Here is a 21,230-nt window from a genome sequence, read left to right on the forward strand (position 1 = left end):
TGGAAGAGAGACGGAGCTGGAGAGAGGACTGGAGGTGGCCAGGAGAAAGGCTATTTGACTGTGAGCCCTGGACATTGGGGGAACAGCACTGGGAAGTGCACTGACTAAACTGTAAATATTGTGTCAATAAAACGTGTGTTGGGTGAACTTAAGATGTCCGTCTGTGTGTGTCCGGGCCAGCTTCCACAAAGCCAAATAAATTGACCTTTAAATTTTAATCTGTTATTTTTTGTGAAAAATCATGCATCCTTATTACAACTGCGAACATAATACTGAAACAAATCAAACAGTTTTAAGTAAAGTTTTGAAACAGCATCCAGGAAGGGCCATATAACAGATCCAAGTCTTAAATAAGAATATAACATAAAAATAAACAATATGCATCACTTCTCAGAGACAAAAAAAATAAACAACACACACACATCCTCTAACCTAAATGATTTTTATGCAAAATAAAAATCGTGATACTTGAACCCAGTACTCACATTTTACCAGGGAAAATAAAGCAGCAAAAATGTATCACCTAATCTTTCCATACAATCTAAACAAACCACAAAATGCTGAATAATAAAATAAAATGTACAATAATTTTGCCTATTCAGCATGAAGTACTTACCCATAATGCTGTCTGTTCCATTGGTAGGTGGTGTACATGAAGTGGCGCTGTAATGGTTAGAACCACTGCGATGAAAACTGGACATAGGAGGAAGACTGGAATTGATGTCTGTTGATGTGTGTGATGGGTAACTCTGCAAAGTGATAAAAAAATAACTCATCTCATTTTTTAATTCAAAACCAAGTTTTAGAAGTAAAAACATACAGTGGTCACATCACATTTTCAAATGAATTAAATTATGTTTGTTAGTTGCCAAACTGTTTAAGTAAGAGTAAAAATAAAATAAGATTATGTACCAATCGTTCGTGTGGATGCAGGGCACAGTAGCTGCTGGTCTGAGGAACATGTGATGAGTTTCCTAGCATTCCACTATAGCCCGGCTGGTTCATCCCACTAGAAGAACTCCATGGATCAGTACTGTGATGACCATCTAAAAAAAGGAAGTAATGTAAATACCTTGAAAAAGTGTAATTATCTGACCAAAAATGATGCAAACCCAATATGCAATATGAATGTAAAAGTAAACAAAAAGCCAGAGAACTACATTAATAATCTGAAATTGCACTGGTTTGAATAATAATGCTATAATACAAAACAGTTCTGAATATTTTCAAATTTAAGTTTGGAAACATCACACTTGGCAGATAAAAAAAAAAATAAATAACAAAATAAAAGAATAATAACTAACTGGAAAAGAGCTAATGAATACTATAAGCTTAGTGGGAAACATGTTACGCCACATACTCCATATTATACAAGTGAATTAAATATTTTCTACAAAATATTATTAAATGGGGAGAACAAAAAAAGAAGAGTGTCTCAATAAATTTTGGCAATCAAAAACACTGCTGCTAGTTCTATATAAAAATACATTTTTATTAAGTAAAGGGAAAATGTTTTGTGGATGTGCTTGCTTTTAAATGCTTAAACATCTGAGCAGAGGGCAGTATGATAGCAGAGTACTTAGTTGCCTTACAACTCCATGAGATTAAATTAGCATTCTTGCACGTTTAAGATTAGTGTTAAGCTTTTGGGTGACTTAGAAACTAGCCTTGTATAATTGTGTGGGAGAATATTTTAAACTTGTGGCTCATGACTGACTGGCATGTCATTCATGGTTGTCTCTTGTGAGGCACCAGAAGATGTAAGGACTGGCTCTGGCCCCAATGACCTGAAAGTGGAACAAAGGGTTAGAAAATGGGTGGAAACTAACCAGAGGTAGGCTGTTAAAAATAATAACCAGTATTCTGCAAAAACACAATTATCTGATATAGTTGGCAAAAACTCAACCAGAAAGTAAACAACAAAATAACAGAGATGCATATCTATGTTTGCAGACAATAAACCTCCAAGCATCTGGGGCTGTGTGTTAAATTAAATTATATTGATTACATTTATAAATAAAAGGCATGCAGACATATTTATCTCCACTCCATTTGGAACTACAAAGACTGACCACATGATGACCAGTTAGGATAAATGAAAAAGTCTATTTGTTGTACTTGATGCAAGATGTAGTAGAATACTTCTCGCTGTTCTTTTTGTACTATATGAAATATTACACAGAGCACTGTCCCTCTTCAAAGGGCTTTGACAACAATTGCCTTTAAACTTGATAGTGGAGAAACGTATGGTGAACTGAATATCAGGCAAATTTTAATAAGGCAAATAATCATTTTAATATGTAATCCCCCCCAAGTACTCAACAGAGTATTAGATGATCACATTCTTATCACCTAGGTCTTGCATCAAACCAGAAGCCAATGGTGTAATGATATAAAGAGTATAGATTGCTAATATTAGTCATACATGCATTGTCACAGAGTCATATCCGTTATCAAGTGCTGCCCACAGGATTCACAGAAGCTCTCAGTTTATCATTTAGCAATCTGTTGCTTTTGGAATTCACCCAGATAAACCACTGTTTTGATATTTATGTCTGGGTATTCTGTTGATATTTTTGTCTGGATCTTCTGTTGTCTGTACATTTCAGTTTATGATGAGATACTGTAGAAAGCCAAATTTTCAATTTCCATGTTCCATAATTGCACAATGACAACTCCAAAGTCTAGAACTGACAACTCTCGCTGTCTGCTGCCTTTGTGCTGTCATCACACACAGCCAAAAGACAATCAGTTTTACTCCACTGACAATGCTGTGATTGCCAGGTATTTCCACCTGCTCTGCTGTTATCAATTTCTTCAAAAAAGTTCTCACTTGTGGGAGATGGTGCTTAGCTCATAACACTGGGTCTTCACAGACACGAAGTCAACCTGAGATCACCAGCTGCTGAATAAGCATAGGACCAGCCTCCACAAGAACAATTAATTGGAACAGTGTTGTTTTACTGGTAATCCTAAAACCGCCACAGTGCTTAAGTTTGGTTCCCTCTGCCCACTTTAATTCAGTTGCTATTCATATTAATGTTGGGAAGATGGATGTCCTATGCACAGATATTACAAGGAATACTGAATGGGACTTACAATTGAAAGCACGACAATCATAGCCAAGCTGAACACACTTGAATAGTACTGCCCTGGAAGGCGAGATACTCAGAAGCAATAAGTATAAAAAATTGATTGTATAGACTCTAGTTCAATTACTAACTGCAGTGTATTCCACGAGATGTCTGTAGTTCTCTGAACGCTGTTGTGGGTATTTCTCCTACAATTCTACAACATACTACTAGGGTGACTGATAAAATAACACACACTGTAAATGAATATCTGTGTGTGTACATAAATGTGTGCAAGTGCTCTGCAATTGACTATCATCCCATCCTGGCTTGAGGATGGTCAAAGCAATTTATATACTCATCAGTGACAGTCATTGGCTTGGGTATTGAATCTCTTGAAGTTGTGAAGAAAAATAACCTCAGAATCCTAAATAGGCCTTTCTTATGTAATTACTTGTGCCCAAAATTATATGAGATTACTTGTATTAACCTGACACTTTCATCCTCAGCAACTTGCAAACTGTAAATGACTTGTTTCAGTACTTAAATACTTCTTACACTTTGATCACAGACAAACCGATTCCTCAGAAATGTACTTATTTCCTTTCTTGGATACTGGAGTGGAATCCCTTTGTTTTTTAGTCCAGTGCCTTATCCACTAGGCCATAAAAGTTTAAGAGATAAACAAAATTTAACAGTACTGAAAATTGCTTCATAGTGTGCAGTGTTGCAAAAATACTGATGGTGGAACACTTTGTTTCCTCTGACACTAAATTATTTACCTTTATAGTTAAGTATAGTATAGTTACAGTTATAGTGTAGTCATTTTGCTTGACTTTTCACTACATTCATAATGGCTAAGACGGTACAACACCAGAGTACAATAGTCAATCAACACAATAAGAGCCAAAAATTATTTACAGAGCATTTTTCACAGAAATGCCATAACTTGAGATAACAATTTTTTCTTTGTAACCAACACGATACACACTCTGCTAGGGAAAAATCATTTAAGTTAGCCTTAATTAAGGACTGTAATTTAGAGCAGAGCCAATTCAGATAAAAATGCATAAAAACAAATGTAAAAGGCTCATGGAATTTACTCTGTCTATATGCATTTTTTTCTAATATTAATTATTTTTTAACAAACAGGATCCTTTCTACGTTTTGTGCTTGAAAATATATTTTTTTTTCATGTGTGACTAAATTATTAAATACATTTCAGTATAAACTATCTGATGCTTAAGCTGGAAAAATGAAACTCAGTACACATTTGGACAGAGAAAATGCATAAAAAAATTAAGAAAACTTGAAAACAAATCTTTCTTTTGTCATCTAATATCAATTTATATTTTTAAGTACGGTTTATATTTTTTATTGTTTTTCTTTTTACAAGAGTCATAGTTACTAGATATTCAATATCTGGTTCAATTAAATTAAATCAGTGTTAAAGACAACTAACTATATTCAATGTTTTCCAAATGATATCTTTATATAAAAGCTTACAAGAATATAGGATATTCATTTCCTTAAAACTGCTGACTAAATGATTTATTAAAGGCTAACAGCAATTGAAAGATGTTACAGAAAATGCACTGAAATTAAATTCTCAACAGTATATGAGAAGCATGATTAAGCGCATAAAGAATCACATGTTTCAATAAGACAATGTCAATCAAATTTCCTTTAGTAAAATTTAATACATAAAAGTGGCTTAAAAGTTTTCATGGCTATGGCAAGGCATACGCTGTATTCTTCAACACTTTTTTATTCAATTTTATTGACAATATTGAAAGAAAGCAACATTTCATAAAATCAAGTCAAACTTAACAAACCATAATTGTGTTTTTAAACTCTTAAAGAAAATAAAAAAAAACAAACAAACTGTGAAGTACCTGGCATGAAAAAAGAGCTAGGAAAGGTGCTGGTTGGTGGTTTGGACGTCGGATATCCCGGGGAGTCCCTGTTATAATCGGCAGTGCTTGCAGAAGGGGCATATACCTAGAAATTAAAAAGGAAGGAAACATTAGACAGAGAATTTACATTATCAAACTCAACACATAAGTAATGAGTGAACAGTTATAAAGTTATACAACACACTAAAATGAAAAAAAAAAACTATAAGCAAGTATTTTAACAGACATTACTTTAAAAAGCCATTTAGTAAAGGGCCATTTTGACATATTCAAATTTTCTAAAGAACCGAAGGTTAAACATCTACGTATATTTCTATGTTAAAAGTAGAAGATGAATCACTTTTAGGTTCATGTACATTTTTCATTAATTTCAAAAATCTAAATCAGTAATAAATGGAAAGTGTGAGAACCAAACATGGCTACCCTCTATTTTTAAAGGCAAACCTTAACTGCAATAATACCAGCTTATCACTGACCATGAAGAACTAACTCTGTATAGCTGAGGCAGTTTGATATGATAAGATATCCAACCATCTATGTTCTTAACCCGCTATTAAAATAAAACACCTACTACATGTAAATAATGGCCTGTACATTGCTCAGCTCAAGTTAATTTTATAGATTAACTAATTACTGGCAGGAAGATTCAACTTTAAAACAAATGAAATAACTAGATGAGCTAGGAGGAGGTTGGGAACATACGCTACAGTTAATTAAAATTATGTTTAAGATGCACAGAAGAATATATGCCCCTTTTATAATGCCATCAGATTTTTGGGGATGTACACTAATTCATGGTATAGACTGTCATCACAGACAGTCACGTGAGTTGGGTAAGATTTGTTTGCATTGCAAGGTGAATACTCAAGCCAAGTAGATCTCTGCATTTTATGTGACAGCTTCCTAGTTCAGCCATCCACTTTCACAAAGTGCTTGGCCCAGTGAGGATTGTGGGGATACAGAGCCAGGTTTGGCAGCACCAGGGAGTAGGCTGGGCGCACTAATGCACCCAAACCCATTTATAATAGGCCGCTTTACATTTGCCAGTTGTCATGGCATGGACATCTTTAGGGTGAAAATGGAGCACCTATTGAAAACTCACACAGACCACGTAAGGAACTGAAGGTGGACACCCAAATACATAAGACACCACTTTGCTAACATCTTCCAATACCTTTAAGTGGTCTGTGAATAGCATCACATTTTTAAAGCAGTTTACTACAGCTTTAAATCAGTACATCATTAATACTATGCCATAAAGCAATAATAAAGACACATCCATGGTTCATCACTGATTTTAATTCTCATATAGTGCCCCTTACATATTTACAAATAAAATAACAGGAAAACCTTAAAACATTAAACAAAAAAAATAGGAATATATCACAAACTAACATATACAGATGAAGTATGGTCTGTTGGCACTTGTTATAGAAACAGTTTTAAAGAAAGACAGAAGAAAAAAAAATGGATTCACAATTGCCATCTAAGCTAATGGCAGTGATCAAAATAAACTGAAAACTTTGGTACATAGTAAGAAAGCATATAGGCAAAAAACAAATAAACTAGAAAATATTAGTGTAATGTGCATAACAGACAATTGGTGAGGCAAAAAAGTGGAATATAAAAAAATAGTAAAAGAACAATGAGTGCTGCAGTAAATTGCTCCATAAGTGTATCTTAGGTAAGGACGTGTTTACATTTTACATAATCAGTGTACAAGTTACATCTCATTTAACATTATTACATGTAATGGACATATACTAGAACCAAGGCATCAGCCTAGTTGCTTTCACTTTTGTATTTGTGGTAATGCAGCATCAAAGTAACTAAAAACTATTGGAATTGTGGGAGTTTATATTTTAAGGTAAATCATAATGAAAAGATAACTAATAGATAGTTTAATACAAAATGCTTTAATAGATACAACAGTGAAAAGGTTTCACTACTTTACATGCCTGAATGAATTCAACGGTTTAGAAAAAAGGATCGATGACTAGGTGGATCTCAATCAAAATTTATATCAGCAACAGAAACCAACTTAAATGAGAAGCAAACAGATTAAGAGGTACATCTTTAAAGATCTGTAAAACACTATTTAACCTTAGGTTAAAATTTTTTCTAGTAAGGCCTCACAATATCAAAGGTGCATTGTTTTCTTCACTTCATTTAAGCTGAATATTCCCATTACACTGCCAGTGTTATTAAAAGGATAACACACCACTCAAATGGAATTACGAAATATATAAAAGATATAAAAAATATATTTATAAATATATAAAGTAAGCATTCATATGAATGTTTCTCATTCATTTTCTTTCAGTTCTTCCTGGTGGGTTTGCAGCTGCAGCACACTGAGCTATGATGACCAGACCTCTTTATTCCCATTGACTTCCTGCAGCTCTTTCTGGGGAATAACTCAGATGCTCACAGATCAGCTGAGAGGTATAACCCCTACACAGCTTGTCCTAGATTTGCTCTTCTGCCTCTTACACAGCGTGAGGAAGGACTCCAGGGTAAATTCTAACTACACACCAAAACCACCTCAACTGGTTTCTCTTGATACAAAAAAACAACAGTCTTGTGTTGCAGAGCCTTTCACCCCGTCACATTTAAATATGGCAAAATTAATTGTCATTCTTTTTTACACTACATTAGACATCTTAAGTACTAATAAAGATAGGGTCTACCTTTTTCTTAATGGCTCCAATTCTGGAGAAATATTTTGAATGGAACTGATTCATCATTGCATGCCATAGTTTCACAACATGCCGAGAAGAATTGGGAAAGCCATACTGTATTTTAATAATGTAAAGTAGCAGGAAAAATATACCGCATGAAAACGACGTCTGTTCTCAGACGGCATACATAACACAGCTTGTTTCCACTAAAACCAACAGAGCAAACAGTTGTGTGAAAGCACTTATTAAAAAGTGTGCATAATCTTTATAAAATGGGATTTAAAATTAAGTTCAAGTTTATAGTTGTGTTCACATGTACAGAGTACATTACACGCTAAAAATGCAACTTAAAAACTAAGTTCATACCTCTTACTTCCTTAATGCTTACGAAGGCGCAGCACATGCAGTGATATGAAAAATATTATGGTTGTACATATTAGGACAAAACTATCAATCTTGTTCTCAACAAGCCCTACAATTAATTAAATCTAACTGCAGACAACATAATAAGATTGTACTTCTCATTATTTGTTTAACAAAAAAAGCTAACATGTACAGGTATAAAAGTATTTTTACACACTAAGAGTCAGAAGCTTGTAGAACCATCTTCAGCAGAAATGGCCTTACACTCACTTTTGTATAAGGAAAAAAACAGAAATGAAGGAAAATGTACTTTTCTTCACATCAATATATGCATATCAGCATCATCTTCTACAACAATTTGCTAACAGAACCAAAAGTCATTTGTAATAAAGTGTACTCCTATACACCACCATAGTCACTTTTTCTGTCAGGACACAAAGGATATACTGTAATGCACGATAAAGAAGGGACTCCTTCTTCTGTAAATACTATACTGCTACAGTTTACCAAATAAAAAAAGTAATTAAAAAGAAATCGGTGATAATTTACATAGTACATTCCAATGCTTAAAAAATGTTCTGTACTCAACTTGTAATGAGCCCTACTAAATTAACATAAATAAGTCAAGAATGTTTAATTTAAACAAATGAATGCCAATTTATCCAAGTGCAAGGCAGGAATTAACCCTGGACAGGACACCAGTCCACCAGAAAATACACACCTATGGTATTATATCAAACAGGCATTTGAAACATAAATTCATGAAAAAGAGAATGTCTCACCTAGAACACATCTCTGGACATTCTTGCTCCATTACAGCATTGACACAATATGACAACACTTCTCAGCGGAAGTACCATCTGCATCAATGAACACCAGTCTAAAGAATATTCAGCATATCCTGCGCCACTGACATGAGGTTTAGTCCAAACTTTTGAGGATGGCTGCTTTATTTACCTTATAGAGAAGTTTCTCAAACCTTGAATGATCCTCACATCACAATCCCCACTATCTTATCATAATCTCTATATGTACCCATGAAACCAAAAATCAGATTAAATTGAACCACATAAGGAAAGTCCAAGGATGCATAGCTGTTCTCCTCCTCTGCCATAATCTGTACACAAGAGACATGAGGTAACACTTCTTTTACTACATAAAAATATGCATTTACAACAGAATGAAAACAAAGTTCTCTGCATAATCTTTTCACAACCAATTTGGGGACACTTTATTATAACATGAGCTTAATTACACTTTAATTATACTAAAATTACTTAGAAATGGCATGTAAATTCAAAGGAAATGAACATTACTTATACATTCTGAAAATTTGCATTAAACTGTAAAATGTAAAAGATCCGAGTATGAACTGAGACTGCAGTACCATGCTGAACAACTGAGCCTTGCTTGAGTCAATAATTGATGCCTAACTAGGAAGAATTAAAATTGATTGTGTATAAGTGAAATGCAATTTCATATAGTGCATAATTATGAACATGTGATAGATCAACTGAAAATAATAATATAGGGTTTTTAGTAAATCTTGACGACCATACTATAGATGTTTTCAGCACACAAGCTAGGAAAGAAAATCAATAACACAAAAACATACAAAACACGTAGGCATACAATAAATGAAGAAATAACTGAAATACCACCTTCTTTTTAATTAGCATTGTTACAACAAACGCTGAACATTGTTAATTTTATTCGTCACCCTTCTGTAATGAACACTTGCTCCAGCCGCTTTATAGGTATGAAGGCACAGTACAATTATATACCCTTATTTTGCACCACTGGAGCACAAGCAGATTTAGAGTTTTGTGCAAGGTCATAGGCCAGCATGAGCTAACTATACTGAGGTTTAAAGCCCAGTGGCTTAACCAATGAACCACAGACCTACTCAAACACCAAATACAACAGAACACAAAAAGGTCAGCATAATAAATAATGATGATATCACTGAAATGTTGAACTGAGCTGAGATTTTACTAAGTAGATTTTTTTGAGTGGGTAAGGGGGATATGAATGGCATTAATATACTGTGAAAAAAATATTTAAAAATGTAAATATTTAATAAATGTAAAATTAACAATGTACACACACAGCAACACACACACACATATATATATATATATATATATATATATATATATATATATATATATATATAAAATGTATGTATGTGTGTTGCATAGTTTACTGTCAAATAATGCAAAGAGAACGCAACACGTGTATCGCCCTAATTCTCACCCTAATTCTGGGCTCATCAGGTGTACTCACTCACTGCACTGGGGATCGAACCTCAGACGTCAGCGTCAGAGGCGAAGCCTCTTTACGTTGCGCCATGGCGTGTGGTTTGTTTATTTGACAGCATGTAGATCGGGGTAATTACATTCATGGCATTCATAGTCTGAATCACAATCTGATTGTATAGGTGGTTACCTACCAGATAATGCTTGTGGTTGGTCTGACGTCCGAGGTTCGATCCCCAATAGGGGGTGCAGTGAGTGCGTGTGCCTGATGAGCCCAGAATTAGGGCGAAACACGTGTCGCATACTCTTTGCATTATTTGACAGTAAACTATGCAACATTCTATGATCTGCTTCTCGCAACTGAAGAGGGCACCGTGGCGGATGTTTGCCAACTTTCAGACCAACCACAAGCGATACCTGGTAGGTAACCACCTATACAATCAGATTGTGATTCAGACTACAAATGTGTATATATATATATATATACACACACACACACACATATATATACATACACATACACACATATATTTTTTTAATCTATTACATTAAATCTTAAAGTTTTAAGGCTACTGTGATAACATGTTCCCCTTTTGTCTTTTTTCTCTTCATCATGTACAGCACTTTGAGCTACACTGTTTGTAAGAAAATGTGATATATAAATAAATGTTGTTGCCAACATTAAGCATAAAAAACGGGCAACAAACCTGAATGAGATGTTACTTCTTCAAAGGATACTAACCTACAGTTTTATTGGATGATCAACCTACTTGCACCTTGCATATTGGGAAAAAAATGGCATAGCCAATGGAAAACTCACATGGACCTGGGCTGAACTTTTAGGACCATATACATTGACTGGGCTAGGAAATGAACTGATTTGAAGGGCAACATTACCAAACTCTGCATTTTATGGGGATTATATGAAATACTTATTCACTGCGTGGTAGTTCAGTGGCAAAAGCTGCTGCTTGCAACTTCCACTATGTATATTTTTCCATAATGCAAGGATACTGCATACATTTCATCCATTTTTAATAGGGCTAAAGCCATTAATGGCAGGGGCTATTCTGATATCATGCGCCAAGGCTAAATTAGAATTTCTCTTATATACCTGTCCTTCAGATGTCTGAAGAACCTGCAGGCAGGCAACAATGCAGTCTCCGTTCAGACAGAATTTCAACCAGATCTCTGCAGCTGTAGGAAAGTTCCACTAAACATAGTGCACAAATACACATTAAAATGCCGTAGTATTCCTATAAGAATAGTTTATGTGTGTGTGTGCACTTTCTTTGGCAATGCCCAGGGCCTGTTTTGTTAGGGGACAAAGAATTTTGAAAATGGGCATAGAAATGAGTTCAAATGTTTATTAGATTATTAGCGTTCAAAGTTTTCCGCAAAATATGATTAAAAGGCAATATTGATAATCTGTAATAAGATGCCACCCTGCCGAGGGATTGTTCCTGCTTTTTGTCCAAAGTTGATAGGACAGGCTTTAGTTTTGTGACAAAACTATGAATACACAGGTTTACAGAATGGATGGATGAATGGATTCTTATCATGAAACTCCAATAGCTTAAATAAAAAAGCTCTTAAATGCCTTTTAAATGCAGCATGCACTCTTGTTCCCAGTCTTAATATCAAAGATTAAAATGTTAATTTAAGTAAAATTATTTTGTACTCTACTAGTACCCTTTGCTTTTCTCTTTTACAATTTTTAGATATTACTTTATATACAAATTAAATATTTAGTTTACCTATGCATGCTTTAAATCTGCTGACACAGAAGATTATATCAGCCACACACATACAGCAAATAGCTGGACTTAGCATTAGAGGAGATTTTATTTATATATATATATATATATATATATATATATATATATATATATATATATATATATATATATATATATAGATAGATAGATAGATAGTGGGAGATGGACGGCCGTTTATCATGGCCAATACCCCCAGGCCACCAGATAGAGCCCTCCCTGTAGCATGGAAGTGCCCCAAAGACCAGCAGGGAATCCTGGAGTGTCTATTCCCAACCCAGCAGGATACCGTGGGGCCCACCAGAGAACGCTGCAGGGAGGCTCAAAGACTTGCATGTGCACTATAACCCGGGGTGAAGAAAAGGACTTTTTATCTGACCCGGAAGTGATAGGAGGTCACATGGACTGGGGATTGGAAACACTTCCGGGTCAGGGAATATAAAAGGACTGTGGGAGCTCCCGGACGGAGAGCTGAGCTGGGAGGAAGGGTGGCAAAGCGCCTGGGAGTGGAGGATTGTATTGGTTATTGATAGTACAGTGATCCCTCGCTATATCGCGCTTCGACTTTCGCGGCGTCACTCCATCGCAGATTTTAAATGTAAGCATATCTAAATATATATCACGGATTTCTGAGGACAATGTGTCTTTTAATTTATGGTACATGCTTCCTCAGTTTGTTTGCCCAGTTGATTTCATACAAGGGACACTATTGGCGGATGGCTTAGAAGCTACCCAATCAGAGCATGTATTACATATTAAATAAAACTCCTCAATGATATACAATGTGCTTCCCGCGCGGTGCTTGATTGTTTGCTTTTTTCTGTCTCTCTCACTCTCTGCCTGATGGAGGGGATGTGAGCAGAGGGGCTGTTTGCACAGAGGCTGTTTGCCTAGAGGATACGGACGCTCCTCTATAAAATGCCGCTTTATCGCGGTGCTTCGGCATACTTAAAAGCACAAAAGCACATATTGATTTTTTGATTCTTTGCTTTACTCTCGTGCTCTCTCTCTCTGACATTCTCTGCCCCTGACGTTTTCTTCTTTGAAGAGGAAGATATGTTTGCATTCTTTTAATTGTGAGAAAAAAAAGTCATCTCTGTCTTGTCATGGAGCACAGTTTAAACTTTTGACTAATGGGTTTTATTTCATGTCTAGGGGGTTCTAATAATGTTAACAGTGTGGGAGAGTTTATAAGGGCTTAAAATATATAAAAATAACCATACAAACATATGGTTTCTACTTCGCGGATTTTCATCTATCGCGGGGGGTTCTGGAACGCAACCCCCGCGATCGAGGAGGGATAACTGTATTGGTTATTGGTGTATGAGTAGTGTGGAGTGGAGGGTGCTTGGTGCACGTAACTATTATAATAAAAGTAATAATTATTGGACTTTTACCAGGTGTTTGGCATGGTACCTGAGGGGTCAAGGGAGCGATACCACCTCCTACTGTTACAATATATAAATTTTACATATAAAAAATTTGATACTATCCGTATGTATAGTGTTCGCGTCAATATACCGTATGTATGATTATCGCGTCAATACCGCAACTCAATTGGCCATGAATGTTCGAATGCTTCAGTGACGCCGCTGGACAGCCGAGTATAGTAAGTCAGTGTTAGTTCGAGCAGGTAACAATAAGCTTGGTTGGTTTTTGAAACGTTGGTTTGGTGGGGCGTACTTTCCAGGACTAACATCGTCAACTGACTTAAACCATTCGACAGCTCCGGAACCATAAGTAATTTAGAACGTATTGCCATTTGTCAAAATCTATCTTTGGGTAGTTCGGTTTTGGCATCCGTCCTTCTGACATCTATTGGCAAGCTGAGTAATGACGGCTGGACATTAACAACGTCCACTGTTTACATTTTAGCTGATCTCAGATCTAAAATGACCACGCCAACGTAATTATTACTCCGACTCTAATTAGAGTCGTAAAATACAGTTTGTTTTGAAAATTTGTTTGCCTTAAAAAATCAAATGAGGTGCGCTGAAGAGCTGAGTTCACGTCTCAAAGCCCCGTTTAAACAGGAAGCTCTTCATTACATTGTTTAAGTATAAATCAGTGCCATGATAACAAAGCAAAGTACTGCCTTAAAATTTTTATTAAGAAGAAAATTAAACCTTTTTAAACTGAGGGAAAATATACCAATAATTATTTGTTATGGATCTCTTTGTATACCACATTGTGAGTTCGGCCCTCCGATTGTAATATGACCAAGCTCTGCGCTGAGCTTACTCTTGAGAATGCAACGTACAGTTGGCCATGTGAAAAGTAATCTTGTTTCAAATCTCGCAGCTTGGATTGCTGCGGTCATAATCGGTTTTAGTTTCACGGTTTGTTTCAATTACGACGGTATTTGTAGGACTTGTGTTGAAGAGACATTTGGCATCTGTCAAGCGTTGTAAGTATACAACCGGTTTCATCGATAACTTCACATCCAGCTTTTGAGAGTTTAAACATTCATAAACATCAAAGTGTCCACTACTGAAATCGTCACCTGTGAATCTAAGATGTTTAAGAGGCATTGGCGGTTGTTAAAAGGTGTAAAATATTTGGCCATTTCGGTACACTTGAAAGTGACAACCGAACAATTCAGCGGCAGCCATCAACTCAAATGCAGATGCATAGGTGAAGGGCTTAAGCATTTCACTCTTATAGTGCTCCTGTGTAGTATAATTATCTCCTGTACCGTCATCAGTCCACACCTTGAACCTGTCCCAGTCATTCAATACATAAGACACAATGTTCCTCCGGATATCAAGAGTGAGCCTGATATGGCCGTGCAATATGTAACAAAGAGAATGGAAAAGGCAGGTGCCATCTCTGGGCATGGAAACCACTCGGTAAGTGACAGTTCTTTGATCGATGGTGATCACCTCGATAGACATGTTAATGGGGGTACGGTTGGAATGATAAAGGGGGGAAATGGGTACCTGAACAATGTAAAGTAAGTCTAAAATACCTACACAATAAATATAATCGTAATAAATGAACAATAAAACAGCGGAGAAGCCGTGGATTAAATTAAAAAGCTGCAGTTATCAGCAGGGAGACGTGAATCCCATGGCATAGCAAGGAAGGGAATGTAGAGACTGGAGCGACGTACGGCCTTATATAGGCAGGCAGTCATCAACGTGGGAGGCGTTGGGATGGGGGACCCAACGCCGCCTCACACGGTGACCGAGCTGCAGGCTATGGACGTATATATGTACGTAAGTAGGAATCAGTTAGTGTTGGGAACACACGTACCAAATTTCTTGAAGATGGGCCCATAATTAACAAAGACCGTTGAAAAGTTCAATATGGAGGCCGACAGTGGCATCATACCATCAAAATAAGCACGTACATTGGTTTCGGTTAGCGCAGGGAAGCCGCCTACCAAATTTCGTGAAGATGGGGCCATAAATAAGAAAGTTCAACATGGCGGACGTTGTCGACCGTTATGACCGTTACGCGTAGAATTTCGAAATGAAACCTGCTTAACTTTTGTAAGTAAGCTGTAAGGAATAAGCCTGCCAAATTTCAGCCTTCTACCTACACAGGAAGTTGTAGAATTAGTGACGAGTGAGTGAGGGCTTTGCCTTTTATTAGTACAGATATTATATATATATATATATATATAACACACACACACATTTTAATATAAAACTTTTTACTACTACTATTGTTTACATGCCCTTCATACTGTTCCAACAACAACAGGCTGCATAAACGATACCCATTCTGAAATAACTGGATACATTACACAAATTTTGCTGTTAGACATCATAAAATGTTTATATTTATAAACAACCAAATTAATGACACTTATTACTGGCATAACAAAAGCAAGTTAGTACTGTGCAAACATGTTATCAGGCAATTCAATGCTTCGCCCAATGTACAAAGTTTATTTTTATTTAATGATTTAATTATTATTTACTGATTGATTAGATTGATTATATCGATTGGCTGAATTATCTGTCCTGTGAGTCTGTATTCTTGATTGATTAGATTGATAGATTGATTATATCGATTGGCTGAATTATCTGTCCTGTGAGTCTGTATTCTTGCTTTGTATATTTCTGCTGCTGTATGGAATTGAATTTCCGCATATTAATAAAGTTTTATCTAATCTAATGTTTACCATTTCAATAACATAACCTACTATGCAACATAGGTGACAAGCAATACTACATTTGTAAAATTTATTTAACTGACCAAATACCATAATACAAATTGCACAAAAACATCAGATTTCATAGTTAAATGACCCAAAGGTGCAAGCTCCTCTATATTCTTTGCTGGAATTAAAGGTACCAACTACTTTTTGATTTGGTTATACAGAAAGCAGACCAGCAAGACTGGTACAAAATAAAGTAACAGTCCTCCAAGAGTTGTCCAAAACAATAGACTACCTGCTACCTGTATATAAAGCATCATGTTCATTAGCTTACTTACCTATTCAGTTTGAAATCTGCATATTTAAAATGGGAGATAAGCAGTATATTATATGAGAGAAGTCCTTTCAGAGTCCGGCTTAATGTATACTGGATGGAAGAACTTCTTTTGGTATTTGGAAAAGGGTTACACAGTCAGAGGAACTTATTTATGATCAACAACTGATATCAGTGGAAGCCTCTACTTTACACACTGACGATTTCGTAAAACCTTGATGTCACATTAAGAGTGTTGAAAAGTAAATTAATCACTTTATTTCTTATTTTCTTATGTATTATATTTTTTTTCTATCCTACAAATGGGAATGGTTCTGTATGCATTACATTTGTGCACTCCTTTATCTTTATTGTAACTGAATTTGCTATTCTTATACAGCTTCTTTATTAAATGAAACAACATGCAAGTGGTCATGTGAAAATATAATATAAAATATTCGCTTTCACTTGTCACATAAGGCAAAATTAACTTGAATGAACAAAAGAAATATTTAGTTAATATATAGCAAATTAGTAACAGTAATACATTATGACAAAATTTTGCACCAAAGACCTCAGAGTGAGCGCAATTAACAGATGATACTAAAGCTTCTTATGGAACCTTTTAATATATATAGTTATATCAGCATGGATCCAAGTTACAAAACCAAAACAATCTTAACTTCTACTGTTACACTCAATCCTTTTCACCAGTAATGAAAAAAGAACTAAGCAGTGTACATTCATGAAATTGAACCCTCAGCCAAAACCAATGTGAAACTGTATAAATACTGAGAATAAATTCAATTTGATGCAGACATTCTAAACCATAATTTACTTATTTACAGTAGTGATTTTTGTAAACATAATTAGCATTGCTGTATTTTGGCCTTAGGCATTGGCATGGCTGGTTAAACGTTTTCCATCTCCTGCCACTGTTGTGGGCACTAAAGTTCAATCATTGATGTCTAAATGAATGAAAACAATCCACTTTTCCAAATGTATTTGGTTTCATATTTATTTTGTGCAGGTGTGTAATTTTTATTTTTTTGGCCCATTTCACAATTGCATTGCAAGTACTGAAAACAGCATTTATATGATGCAATGTGCTGTCTGCCTAGAATTAGCATACACTACTATGGAACCAAGACTGAATTTGCAGCTTTAAAATATTACAGCATCAAAAAAGTACTTGTACCATTAAGTTAAAGAAGAAACAGTGGTTTACATTCTGATTAAATTGTATTTAAAAATTATGGAGAAATTTGCTTCCGTTTTGAAGAGTGGAATATGTGCCATGTTTGAACTGGTAACTTTAACAGCAAACCCTCTAGCACAAAAATATCAATTAGACTAACATGAACATCTTTGTGATGTGGCTGGAAACCCAGGGGAGTACTTGCTGTATAAAAACACAGATATGAGGAAACTGTGCAAACTCCATAGACAATCCCTGGGATGGAATTCAAATTCAGGACTTTGGATTAGTGTGGCATCATCACTAACAACTGTGCCACTATGTCACCTGATAACTTAATGAAAGTAATCAACAGTTGACATCCTTCTCTATAGAATGAGGGAGGGACTGACTTCAAGATGGTAACTCTGCGCTAACATGGGTGTGGCGGATATGTAAGCAAGACATAAGATGAAAAAGAGAACTACATTAATATTAGTCAAACTTAGCACACAATTAGCACAAAAGCAATATATATTTGCACCAAACTGGCAAAAGTAAGTACTCCAATAACAGAACTGGAGGGCAAATGGGTAAAAATAACAAAATAAAAACATTTTTTATATTATCATTTAAAATATCAAAACAGATCTGCTGTAGTATCCTTACGTATTTTAGAATACTCACAAACATTTGCACAATTAAAGACAAATGTGTTTGTACACAAATGAAAAGAAGCAAACTGAGTCTCACATGCAGTAGTACTGTCCATCATATCATGCCACATACTGTAAAAGATCATACAAATATTTAATGCCTGCTAAAAACAATATACAGTGGGATTTTTCTGAGTCTTACAATTATTAAACGCAATAGTCTAGCATATTATGAAGGAACAACACAAAATAATTCCGGATCATTTGCTATATCCTACCACCAGCTGCTTACAATTAGCTTAGCTGCATCCATCTCTTGTACCTGTTCTACGTAAACAAACTACACCAACATTAGACAGATAGATACTTTATTAATCCCAAGGGGAAATTCACATTAGTGATAAAAAACAGAGAATTATTATTGCGATCTCAGAAAAGATAATGCCAAAAAGGTATGATAAAATGTATTCTCATTCCATTTTGTTACAATCAACATGTCTTTAAAATTCAGACTACAGTACTTGACATTTCAAAGCAGATATTGATTTTTTTTAATTTCATATTTTTCATATGCCTATCTTGCCATAAATCTAAGAATTTCTTTTTTTTTTTTAATACACATTTATAAAACAAAGCAAGCACTAGGGACAAATGATAGCATGTCACAATTAAGAGAAATGCCCTTAGCTTCAAAAATACTAAAGTTATCTTTTATCTTCTATATTCCATTTCTACTAGCAGTTAACAAGTCAGTTTTTGAGTTCTTCGTGCTCTCACGTAACAAGAACAGATTTCAGAATGTGCAAAACAAAGAGTATGGAGTATTTAAACTTCAAACATATTGAAACGACGCACTGGTTTGACTGCTTTTCAAAATTAAGAGAAGTTCATAGCTATTTAATTTCTTTAATTTGTATTATATAAAACATTTTGTATACTTTGTATATCATTGTTAAATTATTATATTAGTAATTCTTGCACTTTCATGAATAGCTTTTACACAATATCTGAAAGCTGTGTACTTTATATTTCATAATTTATGCTACTCTTTGAGACAGCCTAATGAGAAAGAACCTAAATAGCAATACACATATTTGTCTGTCAAGGTGTTTTAAGATACTAGTTTGGGGCTACAAGATCTATGTTATGCAACCTGATAATGCCTTCGCTTCTTCTGGCATATTTATAGCCTTTGGAGCAAAGGAATTGAGGAAAAATACAATACAATGGTATACACTAATTCTATTACTGGATTTCAGATTTATTACTTCTTGTCGTGGAAGAACTGTTTATCTCTTGTGCAAACAAGAAACTAAGATAAACCCCCTCCTTCAAAGGAAGACAGAGGCAGTGACATGGCAGAAGAAACACTTACATTTAAGAAATATTCTTCTGACTGATGTGTTTATGATGGTATAGGTGTAGGTGGCAGGCTACAACATTATCATAGGACCAATGTCTCTTACTCTAAAACAATTTAACCAGAAAGAATGATCTTGCTTTCAGATATTCCTTAAGCATAATTATTATTATTACTTTAAAATTAAACTGTGTTTATATTTTCATTAAAAGCAGTAGATAAATTCACCAAATATCCTACTTTAATCAAAAATCCAAAATCATCTAAAAAGTTACATTTTATTCACTAATCCTTGGACAACAACTTTGTCAGAATAAGTAATAACAATAAGTACAATAAGTAAGAAGCAAGAGCTTATTCCAAAAATTCTAAGAAAAAGAATAAAGGAAATGAACTAAGCAACAGAAAAAAAAACAAATACAGTAATCCCTCCTCGATCGCGGGGGTTGCGTTCCAGAACCCCCCGCGATAGATGAAAATCCGGGAAATAGAAACCTTATACACTCTCCCACACTGTTAACATTATTAGAGCCCTCTAGACATGAAATACATTATTAGAGCCCTCTAGACATGAAATAACACCCGTTAGTCAAAAGTTTAAACTGTGCTCCATGACAAGACAGAGATGACAGTTCTTTCTCACAAATAAAAGAATGCAAATATATATCTTCTCTTCAAAGGAGTGCGCGTGTCAGGAGCAGAGCATTTCAGAGAGAGAGACCGCTCGCTAAGAAAAGCAAACAATCAAAAAATCAATACGTGCTTTTAAGTATGCCGAAGCACCGCGATAAAGCAGCATTTTTTAGAGGAGCGTCCGTATCCTCTAGGCAAACAGCCCCTCTGCTCACACCCCCTCCATCAGGCAGAGAGAGTGAGAGAGACATAGAAAAGTAAACAATCAAGCACCGCGCGGGAAGCATATCGTATATAATTGAGGAGTTTTAGTTAATATGTAATACATGCACTGATTGGGTAGCTTCTATGAAATCAACTGGGCAAACAAACTGAGGAAGCATGTACCATAAATTAAAAGACCCATTGTCCACAGAAATCCGCGAACCAGCGAAAAATTTGTGATATATATTTAGATATACTTACATTTAAAATCCGCGATGGAGTGAAGCCGCGAAAGTCGAAGCGCGATATAGAGAAGGATCACTGTACCTATGAACTTGTGCAAAAGTAACTAAAGCACATCACCAGCTATAACTGCTACTAACATAACTGAAATCACTAGGAATACCTCTGAGAGGCTTTTTAAAGTATAAGCACAGGAAGCCTAGACAATTCTGTCTTATGTATACAGGTTAGTGTAAAGCATCACACCACAATCTATACAGAACTCGGACAGACTCGGGTAGGCTACCTTAAAAGCTCATCTGTCTGGAAAGCATTATAAAGTCAAAGCATAACATTACGGAATTGATCTGTATACAAGGAAGAACATTTATGACCACAGTGTCTCTACTTAGGTGCGAGTATGCATTAAAATGATCACAGGGTACAATAAGAAAACTAAGATGGATATCTAGGCCTCTCTTGACATGAAAAC

At 35.3% G+C, this 21,230-nt stretch overlaps 1 protein-coding gene across 16 annotated transcripts in view; it reads right to left on the bottom strand.

The window, feature by feature from the left end:
- Positions 1-21,230, bottom strand: part of LOC120527245 (transcription factor 4) — a 303,004-nt gene that overhangs the window by 43,203 nt on the left and 238,571 nt on the right. For all 16 annotated transcript variants that reach the window (XM_039750445.1, XM_039750437.1, XM_039750441.1 and 13 more), the window contains 3 exons: positions 4,967-5,072; positions 913-1,046; positions 617-749 (listed from right to left, as the gene is read on the bottom strand). In XM_039750445.1, the coding sequence (XP_039606379.1) occupies positions 617-749; positions 913-1,046; positions 4,967-5,072 (373 nt within the window). The remainder of the gene's footprint in view (positions 1-616; positions 750-912; positions 1,047-4,966; positions 5,073-21,230) is intronic.

Source organism: Polypterus senegalus, chromosome 4 (genome assembly GCF_016835505.1).
Source record: "Polypterus senegalus isolate Bchr_013 chromosome 4, ASM1683550v1, whole genome shotgun sequence".
Taxonomy (NCBI): Eukaryota; Metazoa; Chordata; class Cladistia; order Polypteriformes; family Polypteridae; genus Polypterus; species Polypterus senegalus.